At 39.4% G+C, this 17702-nt stretch overlaps 1 protein-coding gene across 2 annotated transcripts in view; it reads right to left on the reverse strand.

Annotated features, from left to right (window-relative positions):
* The window catches only part of DYNC1H1 (dynein cytoplasmic 1 heavy chain 1), a 95814-nt gene extending 78626 nt beyond the window's left edge, over window positions 1-17188 (reverse strand). The window contains exons 1-7 of one of the 2 annotated variants that reach the window (XM_072630203.1): window positions 16742-17188; window positions 6867-6954; window positions 4244-4417; window positions 3827-4082; window positions 1862-2048; window positions 1010-1281; window positions 690-917 (exon numbers count right to left, since the gene is read on the reverse strand). In XM_072630203.1, coding sequence (XP_072486304.1) covers window positions 690-917; window positions 1010-1281; window positions 1862-2048; window positions 3827-4082; window positions 4244-4417; window positions 6867-6954; window positions 16742-16997 — 1461 coding nt within the window. In that variant the 5' untranslated portion in view covers window positions 16998-17188. The remainder of the gene's footprint in view (window positions 1-689; window positions 918-1009; window positions 1282-1861; window positions 2049-3826; window positions 4083-4243; window positions 4418-6866; window positions 6955-16741) is intronic. The other variant, XM_072630202.1, reaches the window with a different exon arrangement.
* Window positions 17189-17702: the final 514 nt, after the last annotated feature.

Here is a 17702-nt window from a genome sequence, read left to right on the forward strand (position 1 = left end):
CCAGCTAAACACCTGAAGAATGTGACCACTATTTGGCATTACAAAGCAATTTTTAAAAAACATACTAATTATGATTGCAAGCACTTAGTACAACAGAACACCAATTAGTTAAGTATTTGACTGCTTACAAGTGGAAAGTGAAACGAATCAGGGAATGCTCCCAGAAGGGGAGTTTTAAACTACATTTTGAATTGGTAGAAAAGAGTCAGGAGTTTTAGAAAATAATAATAGATGTACAAGGTATGGAGGCAAGGATGTGCAGGTAATGGTCAAGCAGATCTACCTGTTCCAGGAAGTGGTGAATAAGGAGGTTGGTTTGAGTGGAAGAAATGAGATTTGGTGGAGGGAGAGAAAAAAAGAGGAAGGCAGCAAGAAGGAAGATACCCTGCAGAAGAGATGAGAAAACCTATCTCCTCCTTCCCCTCTTTGCAGAAGCAGAGACAACGAATATGGAACAATGCGTACACTATCAGACTTGAGTGATGTGTTGGATGGTTTTGCTGAATTGCCTTTTCTTCCTCCTTTTTAATTCTTTGCCTCAAAGGAAGACTCTTTGGGAGGAGAGGAAGGAGGAATGTATTTGGGGCTGACGTCATAAAAAGAAACTATGGATATGGATGTTATACTCATGACAGGTACAAAAAGTACAAAACTACTGCTTCCAATGATGCCGAGGACTAGAACCTCACCTGTGGCCTGAGCACTCGGACAATGACAGCTCTTAGCTGCTCGTGCTGTCGCCTGAACTTCCTCATTTGGTCAAGGCGGGCCTGAAGTTTTCTGTGTGCGGGGTTGATCCTCCAGACCATCTTCAGGTTTTCTTCTCTCTTTCTCTTGACGATGTCTCTCAGAAGCACCTGCAATTTCTCATACTCATCGTCCCATGTCTGGAAAACTTCAAAGCACGCAACCATGACCTAGCAGGGCATAAACAAGGGTGGAAATACTTTCAAGACAAGTTTCTTTTCCATCTCCCTAAAGTACGGTTTCTCACTTCATTAAGACTTACCTTTTCAAATTCCTCATATGCTACATGCATGAGTTTTCTCGTCCCCAGCACTTTGAGTAGCTGAGAACTCAGGTCTCTTGAAATGGCCTCCACCAGACGCAAGGCCCTCTGAATAGGGTATTTTGTATTTCTGATTTTTCTCAAGTGGGTAAAAATGGCAACCAGGGCCTGCCTTATTTTGTCAAGCTCAGTAGCAGAAAGCAAATCATTCAGAGGGAAATCTTTCATCAGAGGGTTATAATCATTTACGGTTTCTAAAGCCTGTTTCAGACCTAGAGAATAATAGAGAAAAATTAATCACTGTCTTATAACTACTGTGCACCACTATACCAGAAATCAGAAGATTGGGGTTCAAGTTCTGATTCTGAACTTACTACTACAAGACCCTAGGTCTTTGGGTCAGCCTTTTCTCACAAAGTATCAGTCTGGGAACTTCAGAAGGCAACCAGTGGCCACAGTTCAGTATCAAATCAAACACATATCTTGACAGTTCTGCAGACATGGAAGACTAGGAGTTTTTAGATGTTGGGGTAGAGAGTAGGAAAAAAAGTGGAATAGTCAGTGGAAAGGAATTGGAATAAATATTAGGAAAACCATTTTTTCCTTGGGTTTACCAAATGGAGATTATCCTTATCATCTTTCCACCATCACCCCTAGGCTGTCAAATGTCTGGCTGGCAGCTATGGTAAAAGCAGACTATATGGCCAAAGAAACACATAAAAAACGAAAAGTGTGCAAGGAAGCACAACACATCATTAGCTTTGTCAAAAATCATTAGTATAAAACATTTAAAAAAAACAAAAACCCAAGTCAATCATCTTCAGGCTAGATTTTAGCACTGTTTTTTTTTACCTGTATCTGTGTCAAAGCTGACTGTTGCATGAAAACGTTTGCCATGCTTCAAGATATCCAGAGTTAAAAGAACCTCTGGGCTCTCACGCTTTTCCTGAATACGGTACAAAGCACGTTCCAAGTTTAGCCAAAAACTTATTTCCTGTAAGGCAGTTCCTGATGCTGGATCTCGGTCTAGTTTGGTCACCTTTAAAGACAAATATCACATTAAATGAATTAAAAAAAAAATTTACCAAGCATGTAGTATGTAGCAAGCATTCTTCTAGGTGGTAGGGATACAAAGACAAAAATCAAACAGTTCCTCCCCTCTAGGAGGTTCATTCTATGAGAGAAGAAGACAGTATGTAAAAATATGAATAAACAAAATATAACAGCAAAGGTTTTTAAAAATACCATCACAATCAAAACCTAAATCTAAATTAATTAAAAACCCAATCTTATAATTCAAGTTGGCTTCCTCTTCTGGCAGACAAAGTTGCTTTACTTGAAAATAAAAATTAGGAAAAACTGTAATGAAAGGTATCTATGGTCTGGCCCTGTGTGGTTTAATGGTTTTATTAATTACTTGGTTAAAGACATGGATAGATACTATTCAGATTTCCAAAAAAACACAAAGCTAAGAGGGACAGCTAACAAGAAGATGACAAAGTCAAGATCCAAAAAAGATACTGACAAGTTTGAACACTGGGATGACTCTAGCGAGATGAAATTTAATATGGAGAACTGTGAAGTCTTAAACAGGGTTTTAAAACACCAACTTTACAAGTATGAGACAAAAAAGACTTTGTTAAACAGCAGTCTGTCTTGAAAAAAAAAACTGAGGGTTTTAGCCAGTTGCAAGTGCAATCTAAGTTAATAGTATCATACAGAAGTGAAAAAAGCTAACTCTGTCCTTGGACCACAGGGAGAGGGATTCCAAGAATAAGGTCCTTTGTATCTCTAAGTTCCTGTGAATAAGGAGGTTGATTTATAGATCTGCTGTACTATACTCTAATTAGACTACATCTGGAATGTTGTGCTCAGTTCTGGATGCCAGTTTAGGAAGGACATTCATATGCTGGAAAGTGCCTAGAGAAGCGCAACCAAGGTAGGTAGTACAGTGGATAGAGTGCCAGGCCTGGAGACAGGAAGATCTAAGTTGAAATTTGGCCTCCGCAAGTTACTGTTTGCTTCGGATTTTTCATCTGTAAAACAGGGATAACAGTAGTTCACCTACCTCCTAGGGTTGTTGTGTGATAATAATGGTATAGCACTTGGTACAGTGCCTGGAACACTGTAGGCAATATATGTTAGCTGTTATCATTATGATTACCCTAAAGAGTCTTGTGTCCATCCCACAGGACTGGTTGAAGGAGGTAGGGATGTTTAGCCTAATGATGAGAAGATTTGAAGTAGGTAAAATAGCTGTCATCAATTATTCAAAATCTTTTTTCATGTGGAAAAAAGATTAGAGTTGTTTACTGGTTCCAAAGGGGAACACAAGGAGCAAAGGGTAGAAGTGGAAAAGAGGTAAGAATGGATCTTGTGTTCAGGAAAAGTATCCTGACAACTGTGTGTAAAACTATTTTAAAGTGGAATGGGCTGCCTCCAGAGGTAGCAGCTTCCTCTTCACTGGAAGCCTTCAAATAGCTTCCATTCTAGTCAAATGATCAAAGAGAGGCTAAGTGACCATTTGACTGGTTTGTTGAAGTAAGTATTCTTCTGGATATATATTCAACTAGATGGCTGCTGAGGTCCCTTCCAACTTTCTCAGCAATTTCCAACTGTCTCCAAATATCCTAAACAAGTCACTGTTTATCTTAATATTTCAAATATAAACCATCAAATAATCCAAGAACTAAAGTAATCCACAGTAACAGCATTAATATTTTCTTTCAGAGAAAGGGGTAAGAGAAAAACATAGGCCTGTCCTCCCATGAAGATCTCAAACTACATTTTGTAGAGTAAACATTCCTGACTTCTTACTTTTTGAATTTCTCGTATCCAACGGTTGACTCCAGACTGCAGCTGATTTAGAAAAGTTGGATCTTCAACCTTATCCCCAAAGTCTGTAACCTTTGGCTTTTCTCCACGTTCATAACACTGTTTTGCAACATTTGTAATAATTGGATGAATTGGTAAGCTAATTTCTGGAATTTCAATATTCTGCTGCAAATGAAGAAGTCCCATCTCAAGTTCTGCAATCTTTTTCTCAACTGAAGGAGCCATTTTATCACCATCCCTGAAAAGATAGGAAACATCTTAAAATCGAAACATGTCAAAAGTCTATCAGTAGCTTACATAATTTTCTGCCTCTTTCCAATAAGTAGTACTACTTCACATGTAACAATGTTAGCAATTTGTTTAATATTTCAAATAAACCAAAGTTGTTTTTTTTTTTACCTATCTGCCTTGCCAGACTCTCTGATGTAGGACTTAAAAAATGGAGCCACTGCATTGCTAATGAAAGAATGCAATGTCTCATATGGAGAATCTTCACTCAGTGTGAGAACTCGAAGCTGGGAAGATACTGGTTTGTCGGCATCAATCACTGGAGTACGTTTAATGAATGCAAGACTGAAAAGGAAATAGAAGAAAAACACTTATTTTATCATGTTTCAAGTTAGGTAAACATAACCATTCCCCGTAAATAAATGCTCAAAACATATGAACAGGCAGTTCTCAAAATAAAAAATATAAGCTGCTAACAACCACATAAAAAATACTCTAACTCACTGATTATAAAGAGAAATGCAAATTAAAACTCTTAAGGTTCCCCCCCACAACACACACATAGACACCCACCCTCATCAGATTAGCGAAACTAACAAAAAAGAAAATTGACAATTGCTGGAGGGGATGTAGGAGGATAGGCACAGTAATGCACTGCTCATGGGGCTGAAAAGTGGTCCACCTACTTCAGAAAGTAATTAGAATCTGAAGATCACAACCAGAAAATACTGTGAATGAAATTTGAGTTTCTCAACTCCCAGGCCAGCATCTGCATGTACCACACTGCATTTTATTCTAAGGACTCAATACTATGTCAATGTATAGTCACTTAGGCTAGGACCGATATAGAAAATCAGTTTTGCAACAAAAAGTCATCTTCTTACTACTTTGCTGCACTTATCTTAAGTGTAAATGGGACTATTGATAGCTGCTTTCTTTCCCTAGGGGAAATGAACCATTAGCACTAAATGGAAGAACAGCACCAACCTATCTACAACCAACCAGCAGGTGGAAAAGTCAGTTAAGCTGGAGCAAACTAGGGACCCCATGGGAGAGAAAGGAGGCAGTGTGAGTGAAGCAGGGGAAACCATCTCCAATATCACCACTGGAGATTCCTTGCCCAAGATCCCACATCCCAGAGGCCCATGGGTAACAGTGCCCTCCCAACCACCCCGCCCACAGTCATCCAGAGGACCAGCTCTGGCAGAGACATAGACCAGCAAATGCTTCTGCCAGCACTGCTGCTTCTACTTTCTCAGCAGCCACAGCTACTAAAGAACTGGAAAAAATTATTCCCGGTACTATTAAGTTGTTCAACATTAAAACTGGATGTAGTTTTTATCAACTGAAATGACACTACACTGTAGCCAAACTGTTATCATTTACCATCCAGTCCATCAAGCCTTACCATCTTCCTTGCCACTATAGCTAGGCTAAAAGCTTTTCCAGCCTATATATATTATCCTCCATTAGAAAGAACATAGTGACTGAGTCTGCTACAAATCTATGTGACATAATCTCAACTGAGATTTCACTGTGGCAAGGTAATCCTTTTATATATCCCAATAATCAATTTACTTTGGCTCTTCTAAACCTTCTCATCGCTCTTCAAAGTTCCCATGGCTCACTCTCAGCTGACAGCCCCATCTCGTATTTCACTTAAAAACTGCACCCATTCACAAAGCTCCCTCTTTATCCTTCCCTCCCTCTTCATCTCACATCACTGAGATACCATCTACCACTATGTCTTCTTTCACTCATCTCACATCATGAGGTGGCCCTTCTTTTTGCCAAGGAAACCCCTCTGTCTGCACAAGCAGTACCATTCTATCTCATCTTCTCCAGCACACTGAGACTGACCTCTCTAACATCCCCACTCTTTCACTTACATTCAGTCTCTCCTTGTCACCACTTCCACTTCCTCCAATATTTAATCTGTTGTCAAGTCTAGTCCATTTTACCTTTGCTGCATCTCCTGGATATCTCTTCTATTCTCCTGACATTAATAGTGCAAGCCCTCATCACCTCAAACCAGGACTGCTGCAGTAGCCTTGTGGGTCTCCTTGCCTCAAAACTCTCACCACTCCAGTACATCTTCCACTTAGCTGCTGAATTTTTCCCAAAGCACAGATCTGACTATGTCATTCCCTATTCATTTAACTCCTGTGGCTCCTCATCACTTCCAGGTTCAAATATAAAATCTTTTTTCTGTCATTTTCATTACAGTCTCCTGCATTTCCAAGTTTTTTATATCTTATCCTCCCCAATCCACCTTGCCCCCCCTCCTCACACACACTGACATTCAGTAAGATTGGCTTCTTTGCTGTAGTTTGAACAACACCCTCCATCTCCAGACTCCAGGCCTTTTCACTGTCTGTCCCCCATTCATGGAATGCTCTTCCTCATCATCTCCATCTCCTGTATTCCTTCAAGTCTCAGGGGAAATTCCACCTTATTTGAGAAGTTTTCCCTGATTCCCTTTAATGCTACTACCTTCCCTCTGGACTTACCTCTAATTCATCCTCTGTCCATGGTGGTTTGCATGCTATCTCCCCATCAGAGTGCTATGTCCTTGAGAGCCAAGACTGTTTCTTGTCTTTTTTTGTACCCTTACCTCTAATCATAGTACCTGGCACACAGTGGCTGCTTGATAAATGCTTATTGACTAAAATGACTGAAAAACAGACTATCTCAGTTATTTATTTGTATTCTCAGGGTTTTTAGTACAGTGCTTTAAACAGAGGAAAGCCTTAATAAATGACTTTTTAATTCCATTTTAACTTTTACTACTCACCTATTGGATTTAAGTCCATAGTGAATGTCAATGTTGATATTATAGGAAATAAATTCTTTTTCCTCTTCACCTTCGTCACCAACATCCTCTACAAAATAAAACAAAAGAAAGTTTTTTAAAAGATTAATCAGATTTGTTTTTCCAGTTTTGGCTAGCAATTATAGACACAATAAATTTTGGGTTTACAGTTTACATTTCCAGGCATACTTGAAAAGCTATTAGCCAGAAACACTCCTATAAATGACCTAAGTTTTATGACCTTAATAAAGAATGCTTACCATACATAAGAAATCTTAAATTCAGTTGTTGTTGTTCAGTCATTTTAGTCATCTCTGACTCTTCATGACCCCTTTTGAGGTTTTCTCAACAAAGGTACTGGAATAATTTGCATTTCCTTCTCCAATTCATTTTATAAATGGGAAAATGGGGCAAACAAGGGTCACACAGCTAGTAAGTGTTTTAAATTCAGTGTGGAGGCTAAGTACAATAGCTAACTAAAGCTACAAATAAATTCTTTTTGTGACAATATATAGAAGCAAAAATCATCTATAGAGATTTCTCTATAGATACATTCACACAAATGAATAATTTTCATTACATCATCAATTTTAGGGTACTATACCTATATAATCATAGTCTTTCTGGGCTGTAAGACACCTTAAAAATCTAGTTCTACTTCCTCATTTAACACATGAGGAAACTAAAGTGATAGGCAAAATTCACAAGTATGTCATCTGAAAGGTACTCTCTCCCTTAATCACGATATAAAACAAATTCAAGGTGCATACTAAAACTTCAAATCTTTTTAATAATATTTGTTAATATAAAAACACTTCCACTGAAGGACCTTTGAAAAGCCACACAGAATATAAAGGAAGAAATGAGCATTTATTAAGCACCTACTATGTACCAGGCACTGTGCCAAGGACTTTACAAATATGATCTATCTGATCTGACTGGCTATGATCTCATTTGATTTAAGGGCAGCCAGGTGGTACAGTGGATAGAGTGCTGGGCCTGGTGTCCAGAAGACTCATCTTCTTGAATTCAAATCTGGTCTCAGACACTTACTATGCGATCCTGGGCAAGTCACTTAACCCTGTGGGCCTCAGTTTCCTCATTAGTAAAATAAGCTGGAGAAGGAAATAGCAAACCACTCTAGAATCTTTGCCAAGAAAACTGCAAATGGGATCATAAAGAATTAGACAGGACTGAACAAGAACAACAAAAAATTTGATTTGAATTTAAGAAGTGCACCATCTGTTTTGTGACACCTACTGTCTTGTGTACGTACTTATTAAAGTTACTGATCAGTCATTAAGCATGTATGGCAGTGACTCTTAACTGATTTGTCCAGAGGACATCTCTGAAAAATATAACCTTTTTTTGCAGGGCTCTGTGGTAAAAGGCACAAGGTTACCTTGAGGGGTGGGGGAAGGCACATTACCAAGAGTGATCACATAAATTTGCAAATAATTTTAGTGAACTGAATCCAAAATGCAGGAGTCAGAGCTGCAGGCTGGCATAGATCAAAGGTTCTCATGCTATGGAGAAGAGTCAATTCCTTTTAGATAACTTCCTAATACTAAAATGCTTTCATTACCCTGAATGCAGATTGAAATATGTCTTTTTCACTTTCTTTAGGTTTCTTGCTTTTTACCTTAGTTTTATGCAACATGTCTAATATGGAAATGTTTTGCATGACTTGATATATATAACTGATATATTTCTTGCCTTCTCAAGGACAGCGGAAAAGTGGGCAGAGAGGAGAAAATTTGGAATTCAAAAAACTATTTAAATGAATGTCATAAATAAAGGGATGTTTTCACTGAACCTCTAGTTCACATGTTCTATAGTTCAGTATGAGAAGTGCTGATGCAAAGAAACAGTTGATGCAGACACCAAGATATTTCCTAACAGAGAAGCAATGTGCTCTAAGGGATCAAGAGCTAGCTTTGAAGTCAGTAAGAGCTGACACACAATGACTGGGTGAGCTTGTGAAAGCCAGTCACTTCATCTCAGTGTTCCAGCCAACTCTCCAACCAGTAGCGCACACTCAGACTTGTTTGCTAGAGGACATTCCTCACCAGGAGTTCTTTACCTGATGAAATCACAGGTCGAATTAAAAAATATAGCTACAGATACAGGACCCCAAATTGCTCTTGGAAATATCACAGGTCAAATAGTATCATTTAGAAACAAATGATGCACGAAGAAGTTGATGCAATATGGCTAATTAATGAAGTATATGTTCTCAAACGTATGAAAGAAGGGATTTTTTTAAAGCTACAACATGAAAAAAACACAGCCTACATAGCTACATAAAAGAATTGAACAGATATCACCTTTTTCAGCATCAAAAGCATTCTCAAAAATAAATGCAACAAAATGCTTTCTTTAAATGTTACTAGATTCTATGAAGACCTATTTAAAAAAAAGAATTATATGCCACTATTAAAAAAAAGTTTCTTGAATAGATAGCATAAAACAAGTATTTTCTTAGGATGGGTACAAACCTATAGATGTGTATCTAAGTGCAATGTGTTTCTGAACAAACTGAAAACATCAATCAGAAACTGACATTTCTATTTCAAATAGAATAGGATTCTGTTACATATGCTAAAAGATTCACTAACCAGGATCAACCACAGTCTCCACATCAGTTACATTTTTTTATTGAGCTACAAAAGGAAACTTTGGCATTATTCAAGTACTATTATCTTTGCAACTCTCTACCCTGCCCTCAAAATAAAAAAAAAAACAAAACAAAACCTTTTTGACTAACTAAATAAATAAAACTTGGAGAAAACATGTAACCCAAACTTCACCTTTAGCTAAGTCTTTCCATTTCTGTGATTTCTAATTTTTTGGCCACACTACATTTAAAGAAGAGGAAAAGGAAATGTAGGCTCACTGAAGTGATGAGTCACTGGAGCATCAGGAATACTTACACTTCCGCAACAAAACTACTGCAGTGCAGCATAAAAATATGCCCAATGACATAACCCCCAAAGCAACACATACTGATTGCCTTATTCATTTAAGTTATAATACTTCTTCCCCCTATTCACTTATGAAAGCCTTTCCCAGGTTGTTAGATTAAAAGTAACAAGTCATTTTACATATACTGGATACAAGCTATTCTTTAGTGTTTATGAATTGTGAAATTAGGAATTTTAAGCATATCTCTCAGTGGTGGATTTTCACTTAAAATCTTCTCAAACTCAGTCTCCATTGGGCTTTTCAACCATTTTGCAGATGAGCACATTTACAAATTAAATAACACTAAAGAAAGACTAGGAGACAGATATACTGCAGAAGGAGTGCTCTATTGGAAGGCTTACATCATTAGGCATGGGTCCATTTACCCCAAATGTGTGACCCTAGGCAAACCTCAACTATTCGGAATATCGGACTTACATTATTTACCTCCAGAGGTAATTGTGAGGATGAAATAACATGATGCATGTAAAGCTCTTTATAACCCCAATATTCATGTGAGTTATTGTTATTACTTTCCCAGAAAGTAGTTTCAAAGGGTGGGAGAGGGAAGAGGCAATGGGTATCTCCTCAAGAACAACAGCGTAATTAACCTCAATACTAGCACATTCCTGGAGTATTCTATTAATAGGTCTCCTAAATAACCAGTTTTCTCTATACACAGAAATATAATATAAAAATTTTAACCAAAGTCATTAAATACTCTGAATCTAATGCTTGAATAGTTACCTATTACTCAGAATATCCCAATACCACTTGGACTAGTGATAACATTTAGAAACCACTTGGTATTCAAGTGGTAACATTTCTCCATGGCAAGCTAGGCATAGGATGACAGACTGCTTTAGGCACTAGACTTGGAATCAGGGAGGCCTGAGTTCAAAACTTGCCTTAGATACTAACTAGCTATGTGACCTTGAGAAAATCACTTGGCCTGTCTCAGCCTCAGTCTCCTCAGTCTCCTCTTCTGTAACAAAGAGCACCTACCTCACAAGTTGTTGAGAGGACCAAGTAAGATAATACAGGGGAGTCCCAAAAGTATTAGTGTAGTTTTAATCTTATCAAAAATATTACACTACGACTTTTCAGACACTCTGTATATATAAAGCACTTTGCAAACCTTTAGAAAGCACTATATGATAGCCATCACTATAATTTAGTGCTTACTAGGACCTTATATGTCCAATTCAACCTCCTCATTTTAAAGATAAGGAAAGTGAGGCCCACAGAGTTTAAGTCATTTGCCCAGGGTCACACAGCTAATAAGGGTCTGAGGTGGGATTCAGACCCAAGCCCTTCTATCTCTCAAGTCCAAGGCTGTTACAGACTTGCTTCAAAGGCAGTAAAGCCAAGCTAGTATCATCTATCTCATGATTACAAATGTCCTGCTATCAAATTTTGAGATTTAGTTTCCCAGGGTATTGTGCAAAATGTCAGTTAATTCTAAGGCTATATTAGACTGTTTTAAAGTACTCCAAATGTTTTATGATTTCCAACATTATCTTGTGAAAAGAGTGAATTCCTGCCCCCATTACATTAAGTAGTAACTGAAACAAAGAGAAAGAAGGTGGGTAATCTAAAGGATTATATTACTTCCTAGGAAGGATAGGTATTAAAATAGGAACAAATAACCTATAGGCATATTACAAATTAGAACTATTTACCTAATTTTCATATATTTGTCTACCAGTCACTCTTATAGTGTCATAGAACCGAGAGTTAAAAGGGATTTTAGATTACCCCTTTGACTTTGGGAATGGGGAAACTGAGGCCTGGGAAGGTTAAGAGACTTGTCCAAGGTCACACAGGTAATAGGCATCAGAGACAGCACTCCTTTTACTCACACTGTCCCAAAAAAATGAAATATCTTACCCAAGATCCCAGAAGCTAATGCCTTAAAGTAGCAGAAGGGGAATTTGAACCCAAGTCTTCTAAACTCAAATTCAGCGCTATTTCCATTATATCAAATAGCTCCCCAGTTCCTTATGCTCCCAATTTCCTACTTATTTCCTATTTTTTCCTACATCTCCAACATTTTCCTATCCACAAACTAAGTCTCCTTCCCATCTATATTCACAAAATTCTACTAATTCAAAATAGTCCCTTTCTTCTCTCACAGAATGTCTTAAATCTATTTGAGATCTCTGGAAGTTTTCCTTATCTTCTTTCCCTAGGTATTCCTCTAGCTTTTCCTTTCAAATTCAAATCTGAGTCTCCAAGAATGAGTGGTAGGCTAAGGTCAACAACAGGTATGAGATCCTAGACCCGCTAATGGCAGATGAAAAGTCAATGGAAATGCTTCAAGACAAAACCAATTTCCTCAACTCTAAGCCTGTATCTTTCAACATTCTAGAGTCCTATGACCAAGGCAGACATGAAATCTAGGATATATTGTTGTCTCAATGGCTTCAGGGTCAAGTCTAAAGTGTTGATGACTTCAAAGTAATGAAGAAACTGAGGATGAGAGAAAGTCCAATGACTTGTGGGTATTTGTCAGGATTTAGACTCAGGTTGTTCCAACCTCCATGCCAAGCTGTCTCTAAGAAGGAGGTTAGAATGACTCTGAATTTCCTAAGGTCAGATATTTAACTAATGGTAAAACCCAGGACTAAAAATCCTTTATATCTAACTTGCTGCCTGGTGTCCTGTTAACTGAAATACAGTAGTGCTCCTGGAGTCACTGACTCCACTGGGAGTACTGCTTTCCTGCAATCAAATCTGCCTGAAGATATCATTGTTTACTCAAGCCTTGCTGGATTCGCTCCTGCCTTCCTGCCTGTTCTGCCCTAGATCAACATTGAAGCTTTGGGCCTCCTCCTTCCATACTTGCCATATCCAAAGAACCTTAGTAAATAAGAAAAAAATTTAGAAAAACAAAATAAAAGAACAGACAAACCTTTTTCTTTTTCAACAAGATAACTAGACAGGAAATGCTAGATATCTAGTATACTTAGATAATAGCAAGCATTTGATAAAGCTTCTCATGCTATCTTTATGAAAAAAATTATGACACATAATAGATTTAGGGAAATTTAGAGTGACCAGAACCAAGAGTAGTCATCAATGGGTCAGTGTCAACTTGGAGGGAGTTTTCTAGTCGAGTGCTTCAGGGAACTATCCTTGGTCATGTATTGTTCAAAATTTCTATTTTCTGAATAAAGTTGTAAAAGGTATACTTATTATATGTGGAAATGGCACAAAACTAGGAAAAGATGTCTAACTAGTTTGTTCACAGGCTTAAAGAAGATCTCAAAAGATTAGAATGACTAACAACTGAATACAAGGAAATTTAAAAGAAATAAAGTTCTATATTTGGATTTAAAAGAATCATCTTCACAAGCAAAGGATGGAAGATAACAACTTCTATGAAATTTATCTTTGAATTTCAGAAGACTTCAAAGTAAGCTAATGATATGACATGGAAGGCAACAAAAAATTTCATCTTACAATGCATTAAAAAAAACTACAGGATTCACATTAAGTGAAGTAATAGTTCCACTGTACTCTGCTTTGGTCAGACTGTATGAGAAGCATTGTGCTGAATTTGGGGTCCAATTTTATGAAATACAGACAATCTGGAATTCATTCAGCAGTGGGCAATCAGGACTGAGAAAGGATAAGAGACAATTCATGCAAGGATTGGTAGAAAAACTGGAGACATTAACCTAGTAGAAGACTTGGGGACATGATAACGGTTTTCAAACATCTTCAAAGTTTTTCATGTGGAAGGATTTGACTTATTCTGCTTGGTCCTACTGACTAGAACAAAATACAATGGGTGGCACAGCTGATTTAGTCTTGATGACAAAAAAAATTTCTTAGCCACTGGAGCAGTTTCTAAAAGGAGAACAAGTCATCTGAAAAGTATGAACCTCACTGAAGGTTCTCAAGCAGAAGTCTCCTGGAGGAGTATTTGGTCAGCTGTACTGCAAGGGAGATGCCTCTCAGATAAAGCTTGTATTGAATGGCCTCTTGAGTTTCCTACCAGCTCTTTAAGAGTCTTCAAAATCTCAGATTCAAAGTATCAAAGCAGTGTTTCATCAAAAGAAACAGTTTAAATCTTTTAACTTCTTAAAAGATACAAAAAATAAAATTGTATTGATCTTTTGTCACTTAATAATGACACATTTCAACAAAATAAAAGCAATTTTAAACATATTCATGAGTGTTATCAATGTTGGCAGTCTTTAGTTAGTTTTAACAAATAGGATTTGTTTCCATACTAACTGAAACCTAGATTTTCAGATTTGTATTGCAATGAGCTAGGTCCTGATAACTGTGAAAACTTCAAACCAAAAAATTTTAAAACAAATTCTTAAAAGAAATATAACATAATAAAGCCCTTAAGTGATACTGAAATGTCACATTTGTCTCACACTACAAGTAACTTTAAGCTTACTTCAGTACTTCAAAAAATTTATTATTTCATCCCTATAAGTAGGCACTGCCTTCCTCTATAATCCCTATATATTTGAGAGGGCATTTTCAAGAGCTGCTATAGTCACCCTTAAGACTCCCCTTAAAAAAAAATCATCACCTAACAGCCTAGCATCCATTAAGCCACTCCCAACTTACTTACTGGAACTTGAACAATCATCACCAAGCTGTAGGATCTGATTTCATCTTTGTAGCAAACTCCCAGGGAGGAAATATCCTCTTATTGTTGAGAATCAGCAGCTATTCTACAACTTACAGCCACAAAAGCAAAGTGCATTACATATATGATAGGAGCTCACATAGTCTCAGACTCCTATGATGTACAGATACTAGAGGTACTATTGTCCTCCTTTTACAGATGAACAAATCCAGACTCAGAGGGGTTAAGAAATATGTCCAAAGTCCCAGAGTTCTTTAGTAACAAAAGTAAGATTTGAATAGAGGTCTTCTATGCCAAGTTGCCTGTTAGTTATACTATATTGATATAGTATCATGTTAGCTATACTATGATGAGGCACTGAGTAGCCCAGTGGAAGAAATCTGAGCTAATAGGTTTACAACAAAGACTAAAGTATTTTTGTTTCTAAATGTCAACTTAAATTTAATCTTTGTTTAGATCTCAATAAGTGAAAAAACAAAATGTCTACAGTAGTTGATAACAAAAATTTAGTCATTTTTAAAGCTAAAAAGTGAGATTTCATTTTCAAATATTTGAGACACTGAGCCAGTTTTCAAAACTGCAAGTCATTATGGAGTTGATACCATGCTCATTTTTCCTGAAAGGGGGAAAAAAATGAAGTGAATAAGAAGACCACTTTAAATCTGTACCAGAAGGGATACTGCAGAAAATATTTTTAGGAAAAAAATGCTCTCTAGTCAGTATTTCTATACCATAATAAACTGACACAATTCAAATTTAAAAAGCTGTAATTGTGATGTCAGAGTAGTAAGAATCTGGAAAACTAAGTTGATCAAGAGTCATCTATTAACAAATCACGGGACAAAATTTTTTTTTTATATAGGGACTATATTTTAAAAGCAGATAAAATAAATTAAATAATTTGGGGTCTGTAATTATGATTCAAATAATAATTCGCTTTATCATAGAAGTTATGAAAACTATGCATAAGAAAAAGAATGTGATAAACCAAACAAAAAAAAAACCTAGCCCTATTGATTTCTACATCCATATTCAGGGAAAGGAAATAATGCATTATTAACATACTAAATAGCCAATATGTTGCTTTGTTACAAAAAGGAGAAGCACAGTATGACTTGCAACTTGAGTTCTCTATTAATGATAACAATTAGGAGTAAGAAGTGATCAGTTTTAATGCATCAAGATGAAATTCTTGGAATCACACAAGATTTAGACTCTCTGAGAAAACCTGGTCTTGTCTTTTTGGAGATAAAAATTTTAACAGTTACAGGTGGAGATGAAGTCAGACGGTTCAGTCAAAATAACAGTTATGTTCAAGGTGTGTCAAGTACTTTACAAATATCTCATTTAAACCTAACAACTGTGAGATATGGCTCCTATTTTGCCCGTGCTGATACTGAGGGTCAAAGATTTATGTGATTTGTCAAGCTTGCATAACTAGGAAGCAAAGGAGGTGCTCTGGAAGCCAGGTCTCTCCTGAATCCAATCCCAACGCTCTTTCAGCTATCCATGCTACAGGGAGAACATGTGTTAATTCTAATTCTTTCTGGATCATTAAGCAGCTGCATGAACTTCGATGGACAAGGGGCTCCCTTCTGGCTCAGTCTGCCCATCTGTAAAGTCAAGGGGTTGAAGTGAACTATATCCGAGCTGAGCTGATACCATGGATCCTAGGATGTAAAGGATTCTTTCTCGTCTCTCAAGGCTTCCTCGGATTCCTTCCTAATCCTACTCCCACTGGGAAAGGGAAACTAACGCTGTCTGAGACCCAACCGAACAAGAAGAGGCTCCACCCAACACGGCCATTTTGAGAGCTTAGAGGAAAGACAATGACCCCAGTCTCCTCCCTCCATCAAATGCCTGGCTTTGGTCTAGATGGCCTCTGAGGTCATCCACATCGCCCAGCTCAGGGTCCCGGAATCCCGGAGCCGTGCAAAGACTGGGCTGGAGAGGACCTGGTCGTCATGTTCCCCCCCACCCCCACCCCGGTAGACAGACGGGGTAACCTGGGATACAGAAACTGACGAAGGCTTTCTTTCCTCCCTCCCTCCTCGGGGATGGCATGGCCAGGGTGCCCCCTCCTGGGCTGCGGGCTCCGCCCTCCCCCTGGGCGCTGCTGCCAGCGCCCCGCCCTACGGTGGGTGGGTGGGGTCGGCGGGTTGGGGGCTTCGGGGAAGGAAAGGGGAAGGGGGAAGACTTCGCCCACCCGGGGCAGGATCGGCGGGGCAGGGCTGGGGATCGGGGAGCCCCCGGGGCGGCGCGGGGCGGGGCGCGGCACCTTTGAGCGTGGACCTCTCCACCAGGACGGTGTGGACCTGCGGGTCGGAGAGGAACTTGCGCATCTGCTCGAGGGCGCTCTTCTCCTCCAGGGCCGCCTCCAGCGCGGCCGGGGCCTCGCCGCCATCTTCCAGCAGCAGCGGCACTAGCTTGCGCAGGTGTTTCTGCAGCACGGCCACGTCCGCCACGTTCTGCACCGCCGACACCTCCAGGCCGGCCGAGCCATCCTCGCCGCCGCCGCCCCCGGGCTCCGACATGGGGCCGCTGCCGCTGCCGCGGAGAGAGGACGGCGTGCGCGAAGGAGGACAAGGGTGTGTGTGTGGCGAGAGAGAGGGATGAGTGTCGGGGCGTCGGGGGAACGGGCGAGAGCCGGGAAGAGGGACGGGTCCGGCCGAGCCGCTCAGACCCAGTGAACCACCCCACCGGCCGCCAGCGAAACAGACAGCCAGGGGCGCGCAGGCAAGACTCCGCCCTCAGCAGCGGCAGTCACGAGACCCGCGCGCCGGCGGCGGCGCCGCAATGACTCCTGGGACTTGTAGTCCAGACCCCTCCCCACCCGCTGGGGCAGCTAGAGAAAAAAGAGAAGCCAGAGGAACAGGGAGGGATTAAGAGAAGAGGCTGCTGCTGAAAGGACTTTAAAGTTTACAAACAGCTTGGCATGTGCTCAGCGCCTTAAACGTGTGCTGCATCAGTGCTTCTCGACTCCACATGGATTATTTGCTCCTCAAGACCACCCTAGGACTTTAAGCGATATTATGATTTCCATTTTACCAGTGTAGACAGAGGTCCAAAGAGACTAATAAGGGCTTTGCCCAGTCACAGGTAATAAAAGACAGAGGCAGGATTTGAACCCAGATCATCTGACTCAGCAGTTTCGTTTTAGATATATTGAAACTGATGTTCCTTGGGCAGTTGGTGATAGAGCTGAGGAGGGGTATGATAGCTGGAGGGCAGAAGCTTTT

Source organism: Notamacropus eugenii, chromosome 1, assembly GCF_028372415.1.
Source record: "Notamacropus eugenii isolate mMacEug1 chromosome 1, mMacEug1.pri_v2, whole genome shotgun sequence".
Taxonomy (NCBI): Eukaryota; Metazoa; Chordata; class Mammalia; order Diprotodontia; family Macropodidae; genus Notamacropus; species Notamacropus eugenii.